The 21,311-nt window shown below is 44.3% G+C and overlaps 2 protein-coding genes across 2 annotated transcripts in view; one reads left to right on the top strand and one right to left on the bottom strand.

Annotated features, from left to right (window-relative positions):
• Positions 1–4,962: 4,962 nt before the first annotated feature.
• On the top strand, positions 4,963–8,122 carry GHRH (growth hormone releasing hormone). Its single transcript, XM_010182117.1, has 5 exons — positions 4,963–5,042; positions 5,859–5,990; positions 6,876–6,980; positions 7,579–7,716; positions 8,059–8,122. Exons 1-5 carry the CDS (start codon positions 4,963–4,965, stop codon positions 8,120–8,122), a joined length of 519 nt encoding a protein of 172 aa, XP_010180419.1.
• Positions 8,123–12,306: 4,184 nt separating this feature from the next.
• Positions 12,307–21,311, bottom strand: part of RPN2 (ribophorin II) — a gene marked incomplete at its 5' end in the record, with an annotated part of 19,627 nt that continues 10,622 nt past the window's right edge. Inside the window, 7 exons of the mRNA XM_010182115.1 lie at positions 12,307–12,657; positions 16,617–16,746; positions 17,641–17,716; positions 18,848–18,943; positions 19,501–19,587; positions 20,126–20,320; positions 20,981–21,095. Coding sequence (XP_010180417.1) covers positions 12,648–12,657; positions 16,617–16,746; positions 17,641–17,716; positions 18,848–18,943; positions 19,501–19,587; positions 20,126–20,320; positions 20,981–21,095 — 709 coding nt within the window. The remainder of the gene's footprint in view (positions 12,658–16,616; positions 16,747–17,640; positions 17,717–18,847; positions 18,944–19,500; positions 19,588–20,125; positions 20,321–20,980; positions 21,096–21,311) is intronic.

Here is a 21,311-nt window from a genome sequence, read left to right as displayed (position 1 = left end):
CAGTGTGCACCAGTACAAGGATTTTGGAAAACCTGCTCTTTGCTACCCAGAAATCCCCTTCTCCTGTGGTCACAAGTAGATGATACAAGTGATGTACCTGCCCAATTGACATGGCAGCTCCTCTCCCCATGAACAGACTGGTGCTGTTTCTTTTGACAACGGGAGGAAGGCAGTAGTTCTTGCTTCTCTTCACGTTGTTGATCTGTTTATCAGTTCCACCAGAATGGCCCTGGTCAGCTGCTCAGTTCAGGGTCAGCTCGAGCTCCTGCTTTGGTCCGTTCAATCCTTTTTCATGATTTCTCTGTGAGGTGGCCTGGTCCTGATTTGATACCAAAGGGAGTGTGAGCACTCAAAGCAAGGAGAGCTCAAAGGCGTCGCTGCACATCTGTCCAGGTATAGAGCAACCCTGATTTAATACCAGAGTCATTTGGCCTGCTGAGCTCATGCAGGCCTTTCCAAATGGTTGGTTGCTCTTAACCAAGAGCCCACAGTTTGGAAGGAGGATGTTGCTTCACTAAGAAGTGAGCCATAATCACAGTGTTGATTTCTCACCTTGGCAAGAAGCAAAGGGGCAATGGCAGAGGCTTAGACCAGCACTGAATGCCTTTGACCCCCTGCACATGCAGTCACCCATTTGCACAGCAGATGTGTTGTCCAGATGTGCTGTCCTTCCCTGCAATCCACCTCTGCCCCAATAGCTGTGATGAGCACTCCAGTGCAAGGTGAAGACATTCAGCAGCAGGCAGATATGACTCATCTCACCTGCTGAAACTTCTTCCCAACATCAAGTCACACAAACCCTGAGACAGGAAGGTCTGTGTCCCCACCAATTCTGTGCATTATAAAGTCAATACTAAACATCTGGCAGGTGGAACTCATGCTGGCATCTCATTTTTAACTCCTCTGAACTGTCCTGTTCTTCTTGGCACCAAGGCTATGTGTTCTTTTTAATGGGGCTTTCAGAAACATTGTTCCAGGAATGAAAACAGCTGCCAGTGCATGCAGTGCCCCAGCACCCTTGCCTTTTTCCTGAGCACATGAACGGGGCAGGGCTCTCCAGCTGCTTTATGTGCTTGATGTGAAGCTGCGATGTTTGCGAGGGACTGAAGCATGAAGTGCCCTGCTAACACTGGCAGGTGTGAGTAACAAAGGAGAAGGGGGAAAAGGCTGATAATCAAAGAAAAATAGCAAAAAGATAAACTAACCTGAGCAGCGTGAGAAAATATTAATGGTTAACTCTCTCATTGTGGAGTAGGAGGAAAAAATGCAATTGAAAAGGGAAAGAGAAGTTTACCTTGCAAAGCAAATTTGTCACTCACTGTGCCACATTATTGTTGTTATTATTTGCTCTTCACTCTTTGAACGATAAAGAGAAAGCATACAAATGACCCTCAAATACAGGCATAATCCTCTCCCCACAACCTCCCTGCCTGCATCCTTGCACGTACAAAAAAGAGGATGCTAAACAGAGCCTCTGAAATTCAGGAGGATAATTGATTCTCTGATGCGTATAAGCCCACAGGACTCCTGAGGGAGCACAGGTATAAAAAGAGGAGATGCACCTCCCTGGCAGCCAGAGGACAGCTGGGGGGAGATCCGAGTGTCCTCCCTGCTCGGCACACAGCCCGGGTCCTGCCCAGGCACCGCACCGAGGGACAGACCCAGCAGGGCTCACCCAAGCAGCTCTAGACAAGAAGTTGTTGTATTTGCAACAGGGGAAGGAAACACCTGTGCAGGAGCCGATCTAGGAAGAGTTTTTTCCAAGGGAACGGTAAGTGCGAGACTCCGTATGTGCATTTAACAAGATAACGTCTATTTGGAAATTGGACACAATTAAATTATACTGAAATGCAATCAAAACTGGCATCAGTAATTGGCTTTTCCAGGTACAACATCCTTTGTAGCTTACAGGAGTTTTTTGTACCAAGTTACAGAATGAAACAATAACTGAACTACAGGATAAATGCAAATCAATAGAATTAGAACATAGATGAGCCTTGTAAAAACACGACAGACATTTACTAGTTGTAACATACTTTTCCTCTTTTGCTATACTAATGTCAGTTCCTTTTATCCTGGAAAATGAATGCTGTTTTACTCACCCATCAATAAAGCTGTGTTTGAGCCAAACCAAAGTGTGAGGAGAAATGCAATGGTGTGTTATGGATAATGTAAAGCCAGCTACAACGAGGTAGAACAAGGCACTTAAAAGGATTTCTGCTTTTCTACTGTATTTCATAGTATAAAAGTCTGAACTTTATAAAACCACAGGCATGGTAAAGCTTCATTTCATCTACAAAGTGGTATTTTTAAGACTGATCAGATTGGGGTTTCAGAAGCAGTAAGAGATAGTTACCCCATCTCCAACATCACTGTCACAATGCTGCCGTTAGCGTTGCACAGGATGGAATGAGGCTATTACGCTTTATCTGCTGGAATGGCGCTAAAAGCTCTTCATCTTGAGGGGAATTTATTTATTAATCATTTTTTCACATGCTGGAATGGAAAGTAAGGTGTCCTTCATCTCGGGAGAATTTTTAAGGTGACAAGTTTTTGCAGAGCTGTCAAGCTGCCTGTGTGCAGGGTGAGAGACTTCAATTCCTCAGCTCCTCTGAAACAGCAGACACTTCTGGGAAGGGGTTCGGACTTTCATTTCAGACGCTTTCCCAAGGGAAAAAGGCAGGCAGAAATACCCCAAAAGCTGGGATGAGAAGCAAATTGTAGTTAAGGGAGAGAAGACAAAGCAAGAAAGGGGAAGAAAACCAAAACCAGGAACAAACAAAAAATATTGGAAAGAAACTAATAGTAGAGAAATTTTAAAAAATCTCAAAGGGACAAGAAGTGATTCTGGAGAAAACTCCGGCATTCAAAGAAGAGAAACCAGATTCAGAAAGAAAGTGGTAATCAGGGCTGTATTCTAGGAAGAAAAAAGGGAAGCAGACAACATTGGGCTAGGTTTTCTTTTGCATTAATATTTCACTTCTCAGCTTGCATAGCAGCTTTCCTGGTACTTATTAAATCTGGTGCCACAGTCTCCTGGTACCTCCTGACAGATGCTTTAGATCTTTTCCTCTACCTAGAAAGATCTGATTTGGGATTTGTCTTAGAGATATTTAGGGGAGAGGCACAAAAGGGAATGCTTTTTCAAGTTCAAATGAAAAAACCAAAACCAAACAGGAAATTTGCTCTATACCAGAAGCCCTGTAAGTGTGTCTCAAAGTCACATTTTTGCTGCTTCTGAGCACGTGAGAGACCAGGTACTGGAGGTCCCCACCACCCATGAGTTCACAACAGCTCTGCTGGAGCCAGGAGCGATGGTGCTGCTCCCAGGGGAATGGGTGATGAAACTGCTGGTCCCAGCCAGGAGCACGAGGATCTGGAAGCAGGGACCCGGCTGAGGAGTTTGTGATAAGAAACCCCATGTCTTAGTGCACCACCTTTTCCCATGTCTGTCCATGCACTTCTGACACTGCCGCTAATTCTGTTATTAACTTCCATGGTATTAAGATTGGACCCACTTGCATAATTAGTCCTTAATTAGATTCTCCTCCAATATTTTGACGAAATTCCAGGAGAGTGGGCAGCTATGGCCAAGCAGAAAAACAGAGCTCACTGCTGACGTTCCCCATCAGAACGGGCTCCATCCTTGTCACCACCGTCACTAAAACCCACTGCTTGGAAAGTTTGCTTGGGAAATTAGAAGCCCAACCAAACCTTTTACATTTAGAAACTGTTTTTTCTGTAACAGAGTATTGTTGTATATTTGAAAGGTTTTTGAAAAAAAAGTTTTCATTTTTTTTCCTCTAATGGAGATCAAACATCTTTTTGCTCTTTTCTTGTGTAAAATAAGACAGGGAACAGGGAAACTTGATATTTTTAAGATTTCTATCCACATTCTTATAGAATCTTTTTTTAAGCAAAAGATCAATCCCTTTCAATCAAAACTTGGCAAAAGCATTCACTGAAATATCTTCCTACTGTGCCTCGCTTCCAATGTCAAAAGCATCGCATTCAGCTCCTGGGGGTGTGTGGCCTCTGAAAACTCTGTCCTGAGTCATTCGCAGCATTTTGGCCAGCCCCAGGATGCGAAGCACGCAGCGTCTGTCCAAGGGCAGACACACACAGCTTAAGTCCGCCTCATCTTCCACCCAAGTGGGTGCTCAGAGCTGCGTAGGCACCTCTCAACCCAGCAGCAGCTCAGCTCTCCCAAAGGGATGTATTTCAGCCCCTCCTCTGCCCAAGCACAAGGACTGAAGGGACAGCCTGGGTTTTGTTTGGCTAACCAAGTTCAGCACTGCTGCCTTTGAGACATGGGTTTGCCAGGGTTGCCTCCAGGCCAATGTTACCCCTCTGCCCAGGTATTTTATTCGAATTTCCCTGTTTCTTCACAACCTCTGGATGACCAGCAAGGCAGTGCAGTCAGTTGTGATACACAGACCAGTGATGTACAGCCATGGCAGCAGACACACGTACCTGGGAGAGCGGAGGGCAGGAGAGGTCCCAGGCGCTGGTCACAGTTGGTCCTGTGCAGGCAGTGAAGTTGCTTTTCGCAGCTGCTGCATCCCTCCAGCATCCAGGTACTGTTACCTTGGTATTTACTGCCCATGCAGTGGTCCCTAGGGCTTACCCCAGCCTGAGAGCTCTCTTCCAACTGCAGTGGGAGGACCGGTCAAAAACGGGGTCCCACAGTGTGAAACCCTGCTTATCAGCCCTGCCTGAGGCACCAGCTCCCTGAGGGGTCACACACAACCACTGCCTCCAGGAATTGCACTCTCTGGGGAAGACTTTACCACATCAAGACATCCCTGTATTGGTAGCCACAAACACAGAGGTACATTTCCAGTCCTTTCACAACCGTAAGTGAACATGAAGGTGGCACTTGGCCTCCACTCCTGGCCCTGAGCACCTCACTGCTGCTGACTCAGACTGTTCTCCATTTCAGGTGACCCCAAAGGGTGGAAGATGCTGGATAAGGCCACCCTGCTCCTGTTCCTGCACTTAGTCGCATGCTCCATCTCCTCTCCTCTCCCTCCAGCTCTCAGGTAAGCTGCTGAGTGTTTCATCCATGCTGTCACTCCCTGCCTCATCCCTGACCTTGTGCAAAACAAGCACGTACTAAATTAAGGTTGCCAGCACTCCTGAAAGGCAGATGAACTGTGTGTGCATTGGTGAGACTGTTTCTTGACCCTGGCTTAATTTTTTGGGAACGCTGCTAGCCTGGGGGTGGTTTCCAAGGAAGGCAAGCACCCGACATGGAATGTTTCAGCCCGAGCAGTTGGTTTCGGAATTGAATGCTGGGTCCTATACAGGGAAACCTGGCAATCTCCAGAGCAGCCAGCACCACCAGCTCCATCCCTGATTAAAATTTGTGCCTGCAGACTACCTACACTGAAATCAGAACTGCAGATATTCTAGCACATGAACTCAACAGCTGCCTATTAATATTTCAAGTATTTCCTCGCCAACTGTTAGAAGTTGCAATATTACTTCCTACCACTGCAAATCAACAAAAGCACAAAATTGAGCATTGGGTTCCATAATGTGCAATCTCCCATAGAAAATGCTTTAGCCTTGTGCCAAAGCCATAGCATTACAATACCAGAATTGCTGGAATTTTGCTCAAGGACACTGAGAGCTCAGTGCGTTTGGAGCAGCTCTATCAACCACCCTCTCACTGCTGAAATAGCTTCAGGGCAGTTTCTGGCTGGGGAGAGTGACAGACAACACTGACTTACTATGAGATGGGGGTGGCAAAAGGAGAAAGAAAAAGCAGGGGAACAGGGAGTAGCGATCAGCGAGACTGATCCCTGACTGGTAATTGAGCGCGTCTTGCAGTGTGCCTTGGGTTTGTCTTGCAGGTACAGCCCAGGGCCAGTTTCTGGCAAGGCCATGAACTTCCAGCTGCAGCACAGCAGCCCAGTGCAGAGCCATAACCCCTCGGTGGAGGAACCGGGAGAGGAGGGTTTGTTAACAGGCCCCACTGAGAAAAGGTTTGTGCCTCGACCTCTCAGTCCTGCTGCAGCAAGAGCATGCTGGTTGCAATCTTCCCCCAGCCCAGAAGCAGACCAGTAAGGCACTCGGTCCCATCAGCTCCACAAAACCAAGGCTCCAGGTGAAGAACCCAGTTGAGCCCTGCAACTGGAGCAGAAGGTGCCAGCTCCCACCATCACCCATGTCCAGAGTCACGTCCTGCTGTCCCCAGCAGCAGGGACGTACTGACAGGGCAGGGGCACAGGGCCAGCCCTCCTACATGGAACAATTTTCCCCTGAGCTCTGGGAATCCATCTGTAGGTTGTTAGAGCCTCTCCTTTCTACTCCTGCCAGGAGATGGAGGATGGTTATTTTTGTCTGAAGCACAGAGGACTCATCCTTACAACAGTGGGACCAACAAAGTGGCTTGTGCTTCCCTTACCTGTGGATTTTTGGGAGCCTGGGTCTAACCACAGGCTAGAGACCTGCTGAAGGCTCCCACCACCCCATCCCAGACAGCCCTCCCAGGAGGTGGTGGTCCTGCTGCAGAGGTCAGGCTGTAGCTGTCCTCCTCGTCCTTTCCTCAGTTTCTCTGACCTCACCTTTGGTTTGTAGGTGCTTCTCCTTGCTTGTTTTACTGTGGATACCAACGAACAGATCTTTTATTTTGTCTGCCTTGCCTGTCAAGTCTGAGCTCCCTCAAATCCTTTTACCAATACTAGCACAGTCCAACGTTGTGCCATGGCTTTGGCACAAGGTAACCATAGGTGTTTGCTATGGTTACCTGCCCCTGATCTCAGCAGTGCTACATCTGGAGTATTTAGACATCTGAAACACATATTTCTCACCTATAAGGCTCACTGCTAGCTGAGAAAGCACACCTTGTTCTTGTCTTTCACCCCTAGGATGCAGCGCCACGCTGATGCCATATTCACTGACAACTACCGGAAATTCCTGGGGCAGATTTCTGCCCGCAAATTCTTACAGACCATCATTGGCAAGCGGCTTGGGTAAGTCACTGTGCTTTGCTGTCCTAGGGCTAATGTTTTGCTTATTACACTGTGCAGTTTCTTTCATGCATGTAGCAGAAACACTGCCTTCCACTGCAACAGAAGCAACCTCTCTCCCTGTTCCCCATCCCAAAGGGCATTCTGCATCCCTCTAATCACAACTATCATTAAGCAGCCTAATTAATCCTTTCCTCCAAGGCTATAAATGTCAGATCAGCTGAGAGCTCTACCATAATACCAACAAGCAATAATATTTGCAAATAATAGTGCAATGATCATTTACTGGTAGGAAACAGTTATCCCTGGCCTGGTTTGAATGCAGAAAACAGCCTCGCCACTACCACTCGTGTAGTTTTGGCCAAATAGATCAGCGACTGCCACTAAATGAGGCCAACTAGTCAGATGTGAGCCAGCTCTGATCCCTCTCCTAACACAGGAGCAAATACAGCTGACTAATTTCTTCTTGAAATGACGCAGAATGGCCCCAGGCTCGGACGCAGCAGGTTTCCCTGCTGTGCTGCTCAGCCTGAGCTAAACTTTGAGTGAGGAACTAAAAAGCATCTCAGAAACAAAGATGTTTCTCATCTCTGCACAACAGAAGTGGTGAGAGCAGCCCAAGAGAAGGGGTGCATGGATTTCTGACAAGGCGCCAGTCTGACAGCATCCTGATGGACAGCCGCTACCACCAACAGATGGTACTAAGGGACTTCCTGGGAGCCATTCTGCAGAACCAGAGGTAGGTGGAAATCAGTTCATTATCCGCTCGCTGCAGGAGTAAGACAAGGTCCTTATTGCTGTCTGCCCTCCAGATGTGAAGCTACTGGATTAAGTATCACCTTCCAGGTACGCTCAGAGAAAGAATAAAGCTCTTACCTGACCCCATAACCCAGCTCTTCCCTTACGTGGGTAAGCAGGGTGCAGATAAGGAACAGCCTGTCCTAAGCCAGCCCACACCACACAGGGTAGCACATTGCTGTGCTGTCTTCTCAACCCCATAATTCAGTAAAATAGCAGTGGAAAACCAGAATTTCTCTCAATCCCAACTGTGCCATCACTGTCCTATTCTCTTCTTTCACAGGCCTCAGGACATCAACAGCAGTCAGTTAGAAGGCTTGCCCAGCACCCTGGCTAAGCTCATGTAAATATTTATCCCTTTTTCATCTCCCCGTGCTCTGGTGAGTACCATTCCCTGCTTATTTCAATACATAACACACTGCTTCTGCACTGCTTGAGCCGTTTGAAGGCTCTCCTTCATTCAGCAAAGACGACTGCCACTGCCATCCCTGAAAAAGGGTGCTTGCTGCAATTTAAGGGGAAAAAACTCCCAATCAATTCTGTCAAATACCTAAAGTCCTGTTAGTCTGAACACGTCTGACTGTGAGTGTTGTGAAGCTGCATGTGTATTTCTGGGAGCAGGCTTGCAGCAACCAAAAGCTATCTGAGATCGTGTGCCTGAGTGTGTAAGCTAGGCTAAAGGCAGACAAAAGTCTTCCCCCAGGAGAAGAACCTGCCTCTGGATCCCTGGGACATTGCTGGTTTTCCCTGCACTGAACAGGAGAGGAAGTCTTACTGTTTTCTGTACCCCTCAAAGTAGTCACTTGGAACCTGAGTTACACTCTAAACCTTGCCAGCCCTAGGGGACTGAGAGCCAGCACAGCACATCCTTGAGAATACCTTCACTCGTACAAACGTCACTTGTCTTATTTGAAGCAATCTTACTCCTCTGTCCCATAGAAAGTAAGCCTGTCCAACCCTTGCCAGCACAATATAAAGAGGTGTGGAGAGACCTACATGCATACTAAACAAAAAGGGGGCTTTGGAGGGGAGAAAAATCAGAACTTCACATAAATTGTGACTACAGATTCCGCTGGGACAGCACAGCACTTCAGCATCTCTCATCATGCTTGACTTGGTTACCTTTCCACAAATGAGGTCAGTCAGGAAAAGCCTCCAAGCTTCTGTGTGCGCTCACAAAGTTTTCTGACAATTCTCTTTTCCTCCTGCTTCTGTCTAGAATAATTCAGAGCTCATGGATCTAACTGTACCGTAAGCCCTTCACAGCAACGAAGACACTCCTGGATGTGACCAGCTGGAAACTGATGCATACGTTCCTCAGATCTGACCAAAGAAATGCAGTTCTGATGTGCTATTTTGTTTACTTCAGTCTTTACAATTTAACTCCCTCTAAATACTATTCTGTTTACTGAATCAGAAAAAAAAATACCTCCATGGTTTAACCTCAGGCTGCTACATACAAAGACTAAAACAACCGGTGCACTTGTAATCCTGGGGGCATATTGTCTACTAATTAAGGCTTTCAAATCACAAAGCATAGCAAAATTTCTGCCAATTCATCATTCTGTTTGAGGGCCTGATTAATAAACATAAGGCCACCAAAAGGCACCTTTAGGCAACTTGGTAAATTGATTACAGCCTCCTCTGAATAGATGCTGATGGCACAAGCACACACACAGCTCCTATCAGGGTGAGGTACGACATGAATCCACATGTCTGACACCCATATTACATGCTGCTGTCTGGCTCTTTGATACAGAGCCCTGGCTGTAAAAATGAACACCAAAAAGCTGAGCTACAGTCACTGCTCAGCCTTGGGGTGTTCAAACTGCAGGTACAGCTCTGCAAGAGGTGAAGGCAATCCCTGTGCATCAGGTTGGGCTGTCAGTGTTGGAATTCAAGGTGCCAGCCAGTGGCTCTGCACTCCACCATGGTGTGGGTTGCAACTGTACATGTTTTCAAAGAAGGTATTAACCCAGTGATCTTGCACAGCTACTTCCTTCCCTGTCACCCCAGTCCTATTATTTGTGTAATAATTATGTCTTCGGAAATGTAAATAACGTCAGGATGGGGTCTGCTTTCCCATCATTAGCAGGAAATAAAAGTTGTTCTAAATAAACCTGTCCAACAGCAGGTCAAGATGGCTCTTTGTCTGTTGAGATCTTTGTTTCTTGATTCTGGGCCCGGAATGGAAGATGTCACTCAAAGACAGGGTTCAAGTGCACCAAGGATGACCCAGAGCTGTACCAAGGAAGGTACCAGGTCAGCGCCAGTAACTCGAGACCAAGCTGGAAATACAGTGGCATGCAAACATGTTTTAAGGCATCCGAAATCATCCTTCCTTCCACCCAAACAATTCCTGACAGTCTGCAGCAGATACCATCTCATTTTTCCACAGGTGACCATGTTTTAGGACAGCAGGAACTAGCACACAAGGAAATGAGCTCATACTTGCGCCAAATCCCTAGAGATTACATTCTCTCCATTCAGATTTTACAATTCTAGCACTATGAAAATATTCCTGCCTGCCCATCAGGATGGAGAGCAATGAGGGGACGCTGAGGGAGATCAGTGAAGCTGTGACAGCAGCAGTGCACTAATGGGCGATGTTATCCTTGCCCAGGCAGGCAGCTGTCAGTGGGACATGACCCACCCTTCTGCTTCACAGCACGGCTGGAAGAGAACACGCAAAACAAACAAACCACCCCAGTCAAAATACCTGGGTCAAAATGCGTTTGTAAACCTGCTTCATAACAAATAACACACTTGAAGCCATTAGGGCTTACTTGCTCCAAGGAAAGGAATAATAAAAAGCAGCAGCTTCCTAAAATAGTAAGTAAACATGGTGGCAAAAAGATACAAAATTCTATTACCATAAAAGCTATATGCAAGCACTAGATTGGATACTCCAAATAAAATCAAAAGACTTATCAAAACCACTTTTTTTATCAAATCCAAGTCTGTGTAATTAAACAGCTGAGTGAGTGCAGCTACTTGGAATAAGGGGACTCCTTTGAAAGTTCAATTTGCATCACAATGAGGAAACAACTGCTAAAACTCAGAGATTAAATATAAAAACAAATAAAACCAGACAATGTCTGAGGAACAAAAGGCCAAATAATAAAAACCACCTTTCCTAATGCATAGCCAAGGAGGTAAAAAATCAACGGCAACACATCACAGCTTAGAGAACATCCATCACAGTAGCACTCCATAATTTTCCTTTTGCATCTGTGCTCTCTTTGGACAGCGTGCCAGAGCTCCACAGGGAAAGGACCGGAGGAGCTGTCCTAGCATGAAGCATCAGTGGAAAAATAAGTTATAAACCAAAGCTGATGAGTGAGCAGTAACAAAATATGAGGCTCAAAAAGAACTCACCAGGGGGAAAAAGGAATTCCAGGGTAAAACACTACAAATAGTAGCTTGACTATTTCCTGCTTAAAACTCCTTTAGTCTCGGAGGACTTGAATGCAGTATGAGATCAGGTTTTTGAGGGAGTGCAGAGAAGGTTAAAGGAGTTCATTAAACCCCTATGGCATCCAGTGTAATGTTCACAATGAATGAATGGGCAGGAACTGTTATAAAGAACAGAACCAGTGAGCTAAGTGTGAACTGCACCGGGGAAGAGACAAGATGGCTTTTATAAAGTGCAGTTACGTCTCACACATGTGAAGTTCTTTGGAGGATTCAGCTCCATGCTTTTTATCTGCATGCTTGCTGGCTGATAAAATTTTCTTGAATCTCCAAAAGACATTTGATCAAGTTTCTATGACAAAAGGCTTTTAAAGAAACTCGGTTGACACAGGACAAACAGCAGCCAACACAGATGCAGGGGAGGGAGCAACTGTTAAGTTCCCATGTGGAAGGTGCTCATCAGGAGGAGATTTTGGCCTCTAGTTATTACTATCAGTGTGTCTTTAAATAAAGCCCAAGTCTGCTGCCTCAACTCTAACTAGTGGTCTTGAAGGTAGTAATTAATTGAGAACTTAGAGTTCAGATAACTCAAACATGGCCACATGGCAACCAGCAGATTCCTGGCATTCAGTTTCATGGAACAACAGAGGCAATAACCTCATTCAAACTCATTTTTAGAGAAAAAAAGTCACTTCCAGAGGCTGGAAAGAAAGTGAACCAACCCAAGGGACCCACCAAACCTGCCACAGTCAGACACAGCCAGACACACCAGCACCACAGCTGGCTCTTCACAAGGGCCAGGACACAAGGACCCCTCCTGCCTGAGCCCCGAGGGCCCAGAGCAACTCAGCACGGCCCAGCACCATCCTGGAGTCAGAGAGGACAGCCATTAGCAGAGAAATGCAGATACAGTGTCACACGAGGGACAGGCAGGAATGGTTGCACCCCCAATAAACATATCCCTCAGGGAAAGGCCATGAAAGAACAGGAAGCTTCAAACACCAGTGACTCATACACAAAATTACGCACCAGAAAAAGCTCTTTTCATTCTCATGTGAGCCCAGCTTCCAATCAGAGACTCTGAGACAGCCAAAAAACAAAATTCAGGACCAGTATTTCCTCTTTATTCACAAATCATTTAGGATGAGGAGAGGGCACCTGGGGAAAGGCAGAACTGTATTGTCTTTTTCCTCTCTTTTCTAAAGGAAATTCAAATGTCCTGGGAGAAAAACGGGGGGAGGATCCAGGGAAAAAAAAGATTTTCCAGATTCATATGAAAAACATTCAAGTAGCATGAACATAACAATGAAAATCATATTTTTAAAAAAGTATAACTGGCACCCTTTTGACTTAATATAAAAAAAATCTGCTTCTGACTTTCTTCTGGTCTTTCAGTTATTCACTCCTGTTCTGAAGACATTTGCTTTGTTTTTCTCCATTTCTTCCATTCTTCTGTTACTAGTGAGTCCTGCAAAGAAAAATCAAAAAAATTAACTCTTCCAGGCAACAAAGTGCTTCCTTGTACAGTAAAAGTGTCCCTAGACCTCTCATTCTCTCTCAAAATAAGCTTGTTGGACAAGCTTCTCAAAGGAAACTTCTTCAGTGACCAAACCAGTACTGCAATGGAACGGAGGACTTCAAGGAGGATGGAAATGGTGGACAAAATGAAGCTTAATTTCTGGTGCAAAAGTGATGAATGAGCCTTGTAAAATACACCACTGAACAAAAACGCAGGGCTGAATGCAAAGCCTGCAGGTACCTTAACCACTCTTCTCCTTTAAACAGAGCCAATCTATCCACTTGCAATCAGCTGGTCTATGTAAACACAAAGAAAAGGTCTTCATGTCCCCGAGCAGAGGAAGTAATCTAATGTGGGCACAGCAGACCCATCTTTTTGGGGTCCTTTTCCCTTCCAAGATATCAGACAGGCATAGCTATGGATGCTGAGCACTTGACATATCTGGGGCATCACAAAACCCAGCAATATGGAAAAATGCTCGTAGCTGCACATGGCGGCAAAGCTTAACTTACGGTTTGTAGGTAAGTTATTTGCAAGATATTCTAGGATTACTTACAACATACAGAGAATTAAGGAGTTAAAATACCAGGCTGAGAAACAGAAAACATGCAATCTGTGGAGATCACACTTGTGAGACATCGGGTAACAGGCCACCAAAAAGCTGAAAACCACTGGCCCAAAGTTACGGCAAACAGCAGCACCACCAAACTCAGCCAAGGTGCAGACAGCATCCATCTACCAGAACAAGCGACAGCCAGCTCCAGTTCCTCTCCAGAGCTTGTTCTGTGCTCAGATGCTTGAAAACACTCCAGGGAGAGCAGAGATAGTAACAGGGAGCTTTCCTATGGGACACGATGCCAACTTCTTCATAGGTAATTTTCATGAAACAATCCTCCATGCTATCTGATCTGCAGACAGGAGCTCATAGCACAGTGCATGTCGTTTCTGCAACACAGCCACATGCACTGCTTTCGTTTTGCACCACAAAAACTGAGCTCTGTTCAACACACTGTGTACGTGCGTGTGCCTGGAACGCTGAGTGTGAACATGAGAGAAAGCAGAGGCTCATGAGATGTACCAGTGCAGGATGCTGTGATCCCAGTCTCATCACAGGACTTGTCCTAGATGCTTTCTCATTTCTCCAAAATAAATCAATGCACCGTATGAGAAATAAAGCCACACACACACACATTTGGAATTGGGCAGCATGCAGAGTGGCAGGCAGTCCTGCCTCCTACACCACTGTGGTTATAGCAAACTGGGACCCTACCTGCTCAGAATGAGTGGAAACAAATTAAATGCACTGGTAAATGCTAATGGAGACCTATCAGATGATTGCGTTGATGGAGGGGGCTGGCTGCTGCTGCTGCCACTGACTGAGCCATCGTGACCAGCTCAGTCTAACAGGACAGTGAACCCTGGATCAGGTCGTGTTCTCGGCTGAATGGGCTGGTGCTGACCTGGCTTTGCTGCAGCAGAGCTCTCGCTACCCCAAGCAAGGACATAATTCAGCAGTCTGAGTGCCTGGCAGCTGAACAACCACAATACCACAGATGGCGATAGGGAATACCAACAGCAGGATAGGAACAGCCCAGACATTGGCCATTTTCATCCTATTCTCCTCTAGCTGATATTAGTAATAATTTATCTACAGGAACAATACTGCTTTAAGCAGTATTAGGTTTATTTCATCACCTGATAGCTGCTTGGTGCCAAAGACAGCATATTCACATGTGCACATATTACCATACAGACTTCAGATGATTAAAGAAATTGCACAAAGGCAATTTAGTCTCAGAGGAGATGTAACTCTAATATGCAAACCCAGCTGTAGTCAAGGACACCCAAGGACTGATTTAAAGCCCAATAAGCGATGCTGGAAGGAAGCATCTTCAGCTTAGCTATCTTTTTGTACAAGGAGTGAGTGATGAAGTGAAATGAAACAGGCAGCATGCCCAGGAAAGGCAAATTCCAAAAAGGCCCTTACTTCTAGATGAGCTGGTCACTAGCAAAACCCCTTTACCGCAGCGTCCTATACTTTGCCAACCTACTGCTCTGCTCTGCAGCGATCCTGCCAAAAGGAGAAAGGAAGAAAGGTTCAGAGAAGACAGGAAGGAGGAAAGCAGCTCTGCTCCAGGAACCAGAGCTGGTGACAGAAATGCAAAAAGCAAAACCAGGCCTTCTGGTAACTTCTGTAAAAAGATGGGTTTATACAGTCCCCTTCCCATGCCCGCCAGCAGTCTCCATAGTGCAACGGCAGCTTTGCCTCAAAGTGCGATCCAGTTAATTATCACCGCACTTCGACATCTGAGACAGGCTAGCAGCACATTAACAAAAGATACCTTTTTGAACTTTAAAGTCATATACAAAGGGTTTAACTTTAGCCTAAGGTAGAAGTTTCACTTTCAAATTTGCCATTGTAGTTCCAGCTTCATGTCATTTACAGTGAAAAAGGATAAAGACACCCCCCTGCAGTGTTTTGAATTAGGAACCAACCACCTGCATTTCGGAGCTAACAGAAGGCCTGGTTGAGCAAAGACACTTAGAAATAAGCTTCACTGTATTTTTTTCTCCAAATATGTATCCTAGGCAATCTGTAATTAATAATTATTTTATCATTGTTCTTTAAATTAAAAAGGAAACATTATTAAATGACATAACATAGCTCCATTAGCATAACAGTTCCTACTGGGATTTTGTTGCCCATAAGAGAAAGCAACACAGTAGAGAGGGCTGGTCATCCACGGGAGCAAGGCTGAGAAAGTTAGGAGGGCGATACAGAAAGGTTTGATTACAATAATCGTCTCTGATACATCCATGCACATTGAAATGTTTTAAAGACAACAAATCAGTGCAAGACCCCCGAAAAATAGACGTTTGTGGGTTTTTTACAGATCTTGTCCTGGTTTTAATACTGTATAGTCAAGAAAGGGAGAACCTGGGGACATCTACACAAATAGGTATGCAAGAATAAACAACTCCTAGTGGGTCAAAAGGAGAAAGTAAGAAAAGCACAGGTTTGATGGCAAAGCAGGTGAATAAGATAGTCTTCAAAGCCAAACTCTACATTAGTACAAAAGGACTAAAATTTAAAGCTTCACACGGAAACCCTGTGTGGCAGAAGTGGAGGGAACGGTTTGACCTCTAATTAATGCACTGCATTGGAAGCTTGGGTCAGCAAACTCCCTGCAGGCTGCCTAAGCCATGGCACGTTCATCAGACTGTGGCAGAAGACACAAGTGTGGAGAATCAGTGCAATGCCCGTACAGAAATAAATGCTGTATCACTAATGTTTACCAGAATTTTCTGGTTTTGATTGCATGTGTTGCCCTTTGTCTGTTGCTACACACCTCTGATGAGCACTCGTTTCCCTTTTCTCTATAATCGCCCTTTAGAGGAAAACAGCAGTATGATACCCATGCCTTACCTTCCTCCTCTTAAAACTTATAAGCACAGCTACAGAAGAGCTGGGCCTCTTCTGCATTTATAGTGCCTTTAAATATCTAACAATACTTTAAGAGTTTGATGTATCATGTAGTAAAACAAATTTGTCAGTGAATGTGTCTTGCCAAGTTTGTGTTTCCCCATGTTAAACCACACATACTTCCACCCTTTGCTTTTTCTGTGTGCCTGACCACTTCAACAAGGGGCCACGTGGACTGTTCTCTCTGAAGGAGCAGTGAGCTGTGGCTCAGTGACAGCACCTGAATGCCCTGATAAGTTCAAGCCCTTATTCTGAAAACAGGCATGAAAGCGGAAGTGAGCAACCCATCCCCACACACAAGATCCAAGAACCAAAAGCAGCATTCATTTTCTGTATCAGTTACAGACACACAATAACATCCATGTGATCTCCTCCCCACTAATTTTCAAAGCAGTTCCTACCACCACATCTGTCCCTGGCTTACCGTTTTACTGCTTTTTGAGCCAGCATCCTGTTGCCTGCCAGGAATGTGACGCCACCCAAAATGGCCAAGTACTTGAGAGTCTGGAACATGTTGAGCTGAGTCCAGTAGACATACATGAGTCCCAACATTGCTGTGAAAAAAACAGACAGAGCCCATGGCTGAAACAGCATTTCAAAGACCAACCATTCATTATCCCCAGAACAAGTGTTAGGTTGTACTGCCAGGCCTAAGCATTTGGTTTCTATCTCATCTCTAAAGCTCTGAAATAGCAGATCTAAAGACTATACTTTATTGCCGGGGAAGAAGACGTCTGGGACTCCATACTGGAGAAAAATGTGACCCTGACAGCTTGCAACCAACCCTCTTGTGGCAGAATTACGGACATATTATAGACATTAAGTGCTATTAAAAGGAGGAGGATACTTGGGATTTCAATAGAGGATATTAAGTTTTGCACATTTGCAGGAGCTTACAGCTTTATAAATCTTTCAAGGAAACTGGCTTGGATTAAGCAACACACTGTCATCTGGGAAACAGTAGATCCAATGTTCTCCCAACCTGCTATGTTATTTGACTTCTACCAAAACAGTAAATAACTGTGCAACCAAGACCACAATAAAATTGATGGAAAAAAAAAATGGTCCAGCCTAAAAACAAGAAAAGCTTTCACAGGAAGAGCTTTAAAGAAAAGATGTAGACAGCAGTCCCGCTGGTTTCAATTCCCCACAGAAACTCCCTGCTTACAAAGGATAAACATGCAATAAAGAAAGAGTGACCTCTGGAAATAAGAGGTTCTATTAAAGTAAGCCCGGATAATGACCACTGTTATAAGCTGATGGCCAAAACAGGTTTATCACCATATTAACAATCATGAAGAGCAGGAAGACAGATGAAAACAAGAGAACCAATGTTATGCTATTATGTCATTATGGTTAATAGACCACAAGCCCATTAACCACCAGGGCTCTCATCTGTGACTCCCAGGTAAGAAGGTCAAACAAAGCGGAAAGCCTCTGACACTTACCAGCATGTCCCGTGTGAAAAACAATGGTGCTGGGAGCAAAGCTGAAGTTGGAGATGTTGGCACCTATCTTTATCCACTGAAAGGAAATAAACAAAACATGAGTTACAGCCCTGTAAACACAAGCTTTTATTTTAAACTTCAGTTTTTCAAGCCTGATTGCTTTAAATTCTTCAACAAATACAGTGTATCCTCTACAGAAGCACTTGCTTACTACTACAAGAGGACAGAGTAGTAATTTTGCTAGAGACAGACCTGTTGAGCCCCTTCAGTGGAAATTTCTCCTGCTGCCTCTGCCCAAAGGCAGTTCCTCAATCATCTTTCTTAAACTGATGAAAGGATATTGCTCCAAATCTACATTTTCCAGAAAAAAATAAACATTGCTGTTCCTATCCAGCTGAATTAATTTCAATCAAAAAGACAAAAAAGGTAAGGTTCTAATCTTGGACTCAGCAAAAGAACGGCTATAGATACAAGATGCATGCTCATAAAAACGATTTCAGTTTTTAGAGAAAGGCGTGAAGGATGGAAAACGTGAGCAGTAACAATGAGATTTTTCAAAGTGCCATCAACATGTATGTGATGAACTCCAGTGACCAGTAGACACAACTAACTGAATGCCAGCTTTTGGTGAGACCAGCTAATGGGAAAGTACTGCCAAGCAAATAAGGGATCAGTTTCATCCTGCAAATAAGGAGTAATGTAACTTGCCTAATGAGTTTATTACATTAAGTTCAAAACTCTGACCTGATGACAGTGAGTAGATGTTTCAACTACAGCCACAAATACCAATTATGTCCATAAATGGCAATCAGATAAGATTAGGTAACACAGATGTTGCGATGGATGTATGAACTGTGATGCACAATCACTGCTTTCTTTTCCTGTGGAAGTCCAATGTTAGTTAAAACTTAATCTGCCCACTGTTAATCAACAGCATCCCTAGCAGAAGCACACTGGAGAAACGCATCCGACCTACTTGGCAGCAGTGTTTTTCTGGTTTTGACTATGAACTCAAAAAAAGAACAGTTTAGGAAAGAGATGATACCAGATCAACACTCTGCACTGACATTTGCTAGCGACAACCGCAGCACTGCTGTGCTAGTCATGACTAAACAAGTTTTAACAAGAAGTTTAGCTGGCCAATCTTTTAAGTAACTTTGGACTGGATGAGAAAAAAATTTCTTCTTCTGTGGCCCAGTCCACTCACCAGAATGAGCAGCAAGAGGAGGGGGGAGAGAATCAATGCTGTGAAAGTGTTAGATACCACAGTGGGAGGCCTCTTCTCGGGTTCTCTGAAGAGGTGCTGCAAACAAACAAAACCAACATGTAAGTAAGAACATTCCAACAGAGCAGCTTCTTGGCTCCCCAGAGGACAGCTGCAGGCCTGGTGCTGCTCCCAGACGTTCCTTTGGATGATAAACATTCCTCTTAAGGCAAAAACTCACTCTTTAAAGAAGTGTCTGCTCCAGTCTCTGCACATTCAATCTCTTGCACAGTCAATTTTTCCTTGCACTCACAGAAACACTTGTGAGCTTGTCATCAGCACAGGTGGCTGGGATGAAGCAAGAGAAATCTTCAGAAGCAGAGAGTTTCTCTGGTGCTTACCTAGTAAAGTTTATATATCTGAATCTTCTCTGTGACACCAGATGCTCTCACAGGTAGGACACACAGCTTATTTACTCGTACTCCAGAGGACTGCATTGTTCCATTAAGCAGTAACTCTGGTCCTCCTTTAATTACTTACACAGTATTATTTTTTTTTTAAATGAGATGACTTTTCGAAAATAAATTACAATGAGAACAAATAACACTCGTAGGACTAGTCCCCCATCTCCACACAATTTTTGTTTTTGACTGTACCTGAATTTCAGGTTTGGGAACAAAGAGGTTCTTGGACTGGACTGTGGATGGAGCATCCTCTTCTGGGAATTTGATCACAACATCAGCCTGAAATGAAATCATCCAACTTCCTGAAGTTTCATCGTAATGTATTTAAAGTTTTATAAAACCTATTCTATTGCTGTGCCCTATTTCCTTATTTGTCAATTTATGATTGGCATGATTTTTAAAGAAAACTAAGAAAAAAACCACTAATTTTTTAAAAAAACCCTAAACATAAAAAACACTAATAGAGGCAGTAATGCCACTCACCCATCTCTAAGACTCGGACTTATTTGCAGCACAGCAAGCACAGAAAGACTAAACCTTGAAGTGCCTGCTGTGAAATTGCAATCAGACCCGTAAACGTTCTGAAGTTTCTGTTCCACCACATGATGAAATGAATGTTCATTTCAGTCTTGCTTTGATGTTTACTTAAAAACTTAAAATGAACAGCAAACCTCAGAGCCCAGAAATGACCAAAAGGATCTTGCTTCACTATAAAGAACAAAGCATTTGAGGTTTTTGATTCCAAGCCTGTACCATGGCCTTCCTGATAGACTGCCAGTAATCTCGAAACCACATCACCGCACTTCTAGCTACATACCACATTCCACAGGATTGGATTTTCCAGAGTGGCATCTCCGATTATCAAGTAAAGAGTGTAGGTACCAGAGGCTGAGTCAAATTCAGTCTTTCTTTCAGAGGTATCCAGTTCAAACTTGTATACATTCTTGCTATCTGGTTCTGCAACAAACACTACCTCCTGGCCAGTCTTTTGGTTGTGAAGTCGGACAAAAGTCTGAAAGGAAAGACTGTAATGTTTCTGGAATATCACATAGTACATTTACAAATGCCAGCGAAATGAGAGATTTACCCCCAAATCAAAAGGAGTGACATTAACAAGAGCTGGGAGTAAAAAAAAATCGGGAGCCCAGGTCTAGAACCCTGCAAAATCAGCAAAATGCAATGTGTCTCTGAGTAACTACATTAACACAGGACCAAGACTGTCCAGTAGCCCACTTAGGGTACAGGGCAATATACTGAATGTTACTGAATAGGGCATATGCAAAAAGATACAACAGGGATGTATGCATACGTGGTTTTTGTTGTTTATTTTCCCCCCTCCCACCCCTTTTTTTTCCTGTATAAAATAGAAAAAAAAACCTTTTCAGCAAACAATCTATATAAAAAAATCAGAAGTCTGATTTTACAGTGCAGGCTACCTGGTCTCATTTTATTTAGCTAGATACAGAGCCAGAAGAGGCTTCACTTAACATACAGCCAAAACAAATGAACTGAATCCACTTCCCATCTACCAAGATCAGTGATCTTTCCCAGTCCATGTCAGAAACATAAAGCCTCTTTAAACCTATCAAATCTTTTCAAGAGCTACTGTCACCTCAGATGCTTCAAGATGGAACATCTCTGTGACACAGCAATGCCAAAAATTTGACCTAACCTGGTGAGGGATGAGTTCAGCTCCACTGTTCACGTCTATCAGCTGGAAGGATAAAGCAAAATTCTGATGGCTGTCAGCAGTGAACGAGCCCTTGGCTTTGGCTGGATAGGCCACCCTAGGAGGAAAAAACGAAGCAGAACTGAGGTGATCTTCCAAGAAAGACCTGGCATTTGAAGGAAACAAGGCATGCAAGCCTGTCTAGCAGTACTGCAGTCTACTCAGCATAGATGAGCTATTTTATCAAAAAGTCAGGTGGACTAACATGTCTTTCTCTTCCATCATAAATTTAATGAAAAGACAAGAACAAAATCATTCTATGATTCTATAAAAA

Source organism: Mesitornis unicolor, unplaced genomic scaffold (assembly GCF_000695765.1).
Source record: "Mesitornis unicolor isolate BGI_N332 unplaced genomic scaffold, ASM69576v1 scaffold42643, whole genome shotgun sequence".
NCBI lineage: Eukaryota > Metazoa > Chordata > Aves > Mesitornithiformes > Mesitornithidae > Mesitornis > Mesitornis unicolor.
The sequence above is the reverse complement of the archived record's forward strand: the minus strand, read 5'-3'. Positions and strand labels throughout refer to the sequence as shown.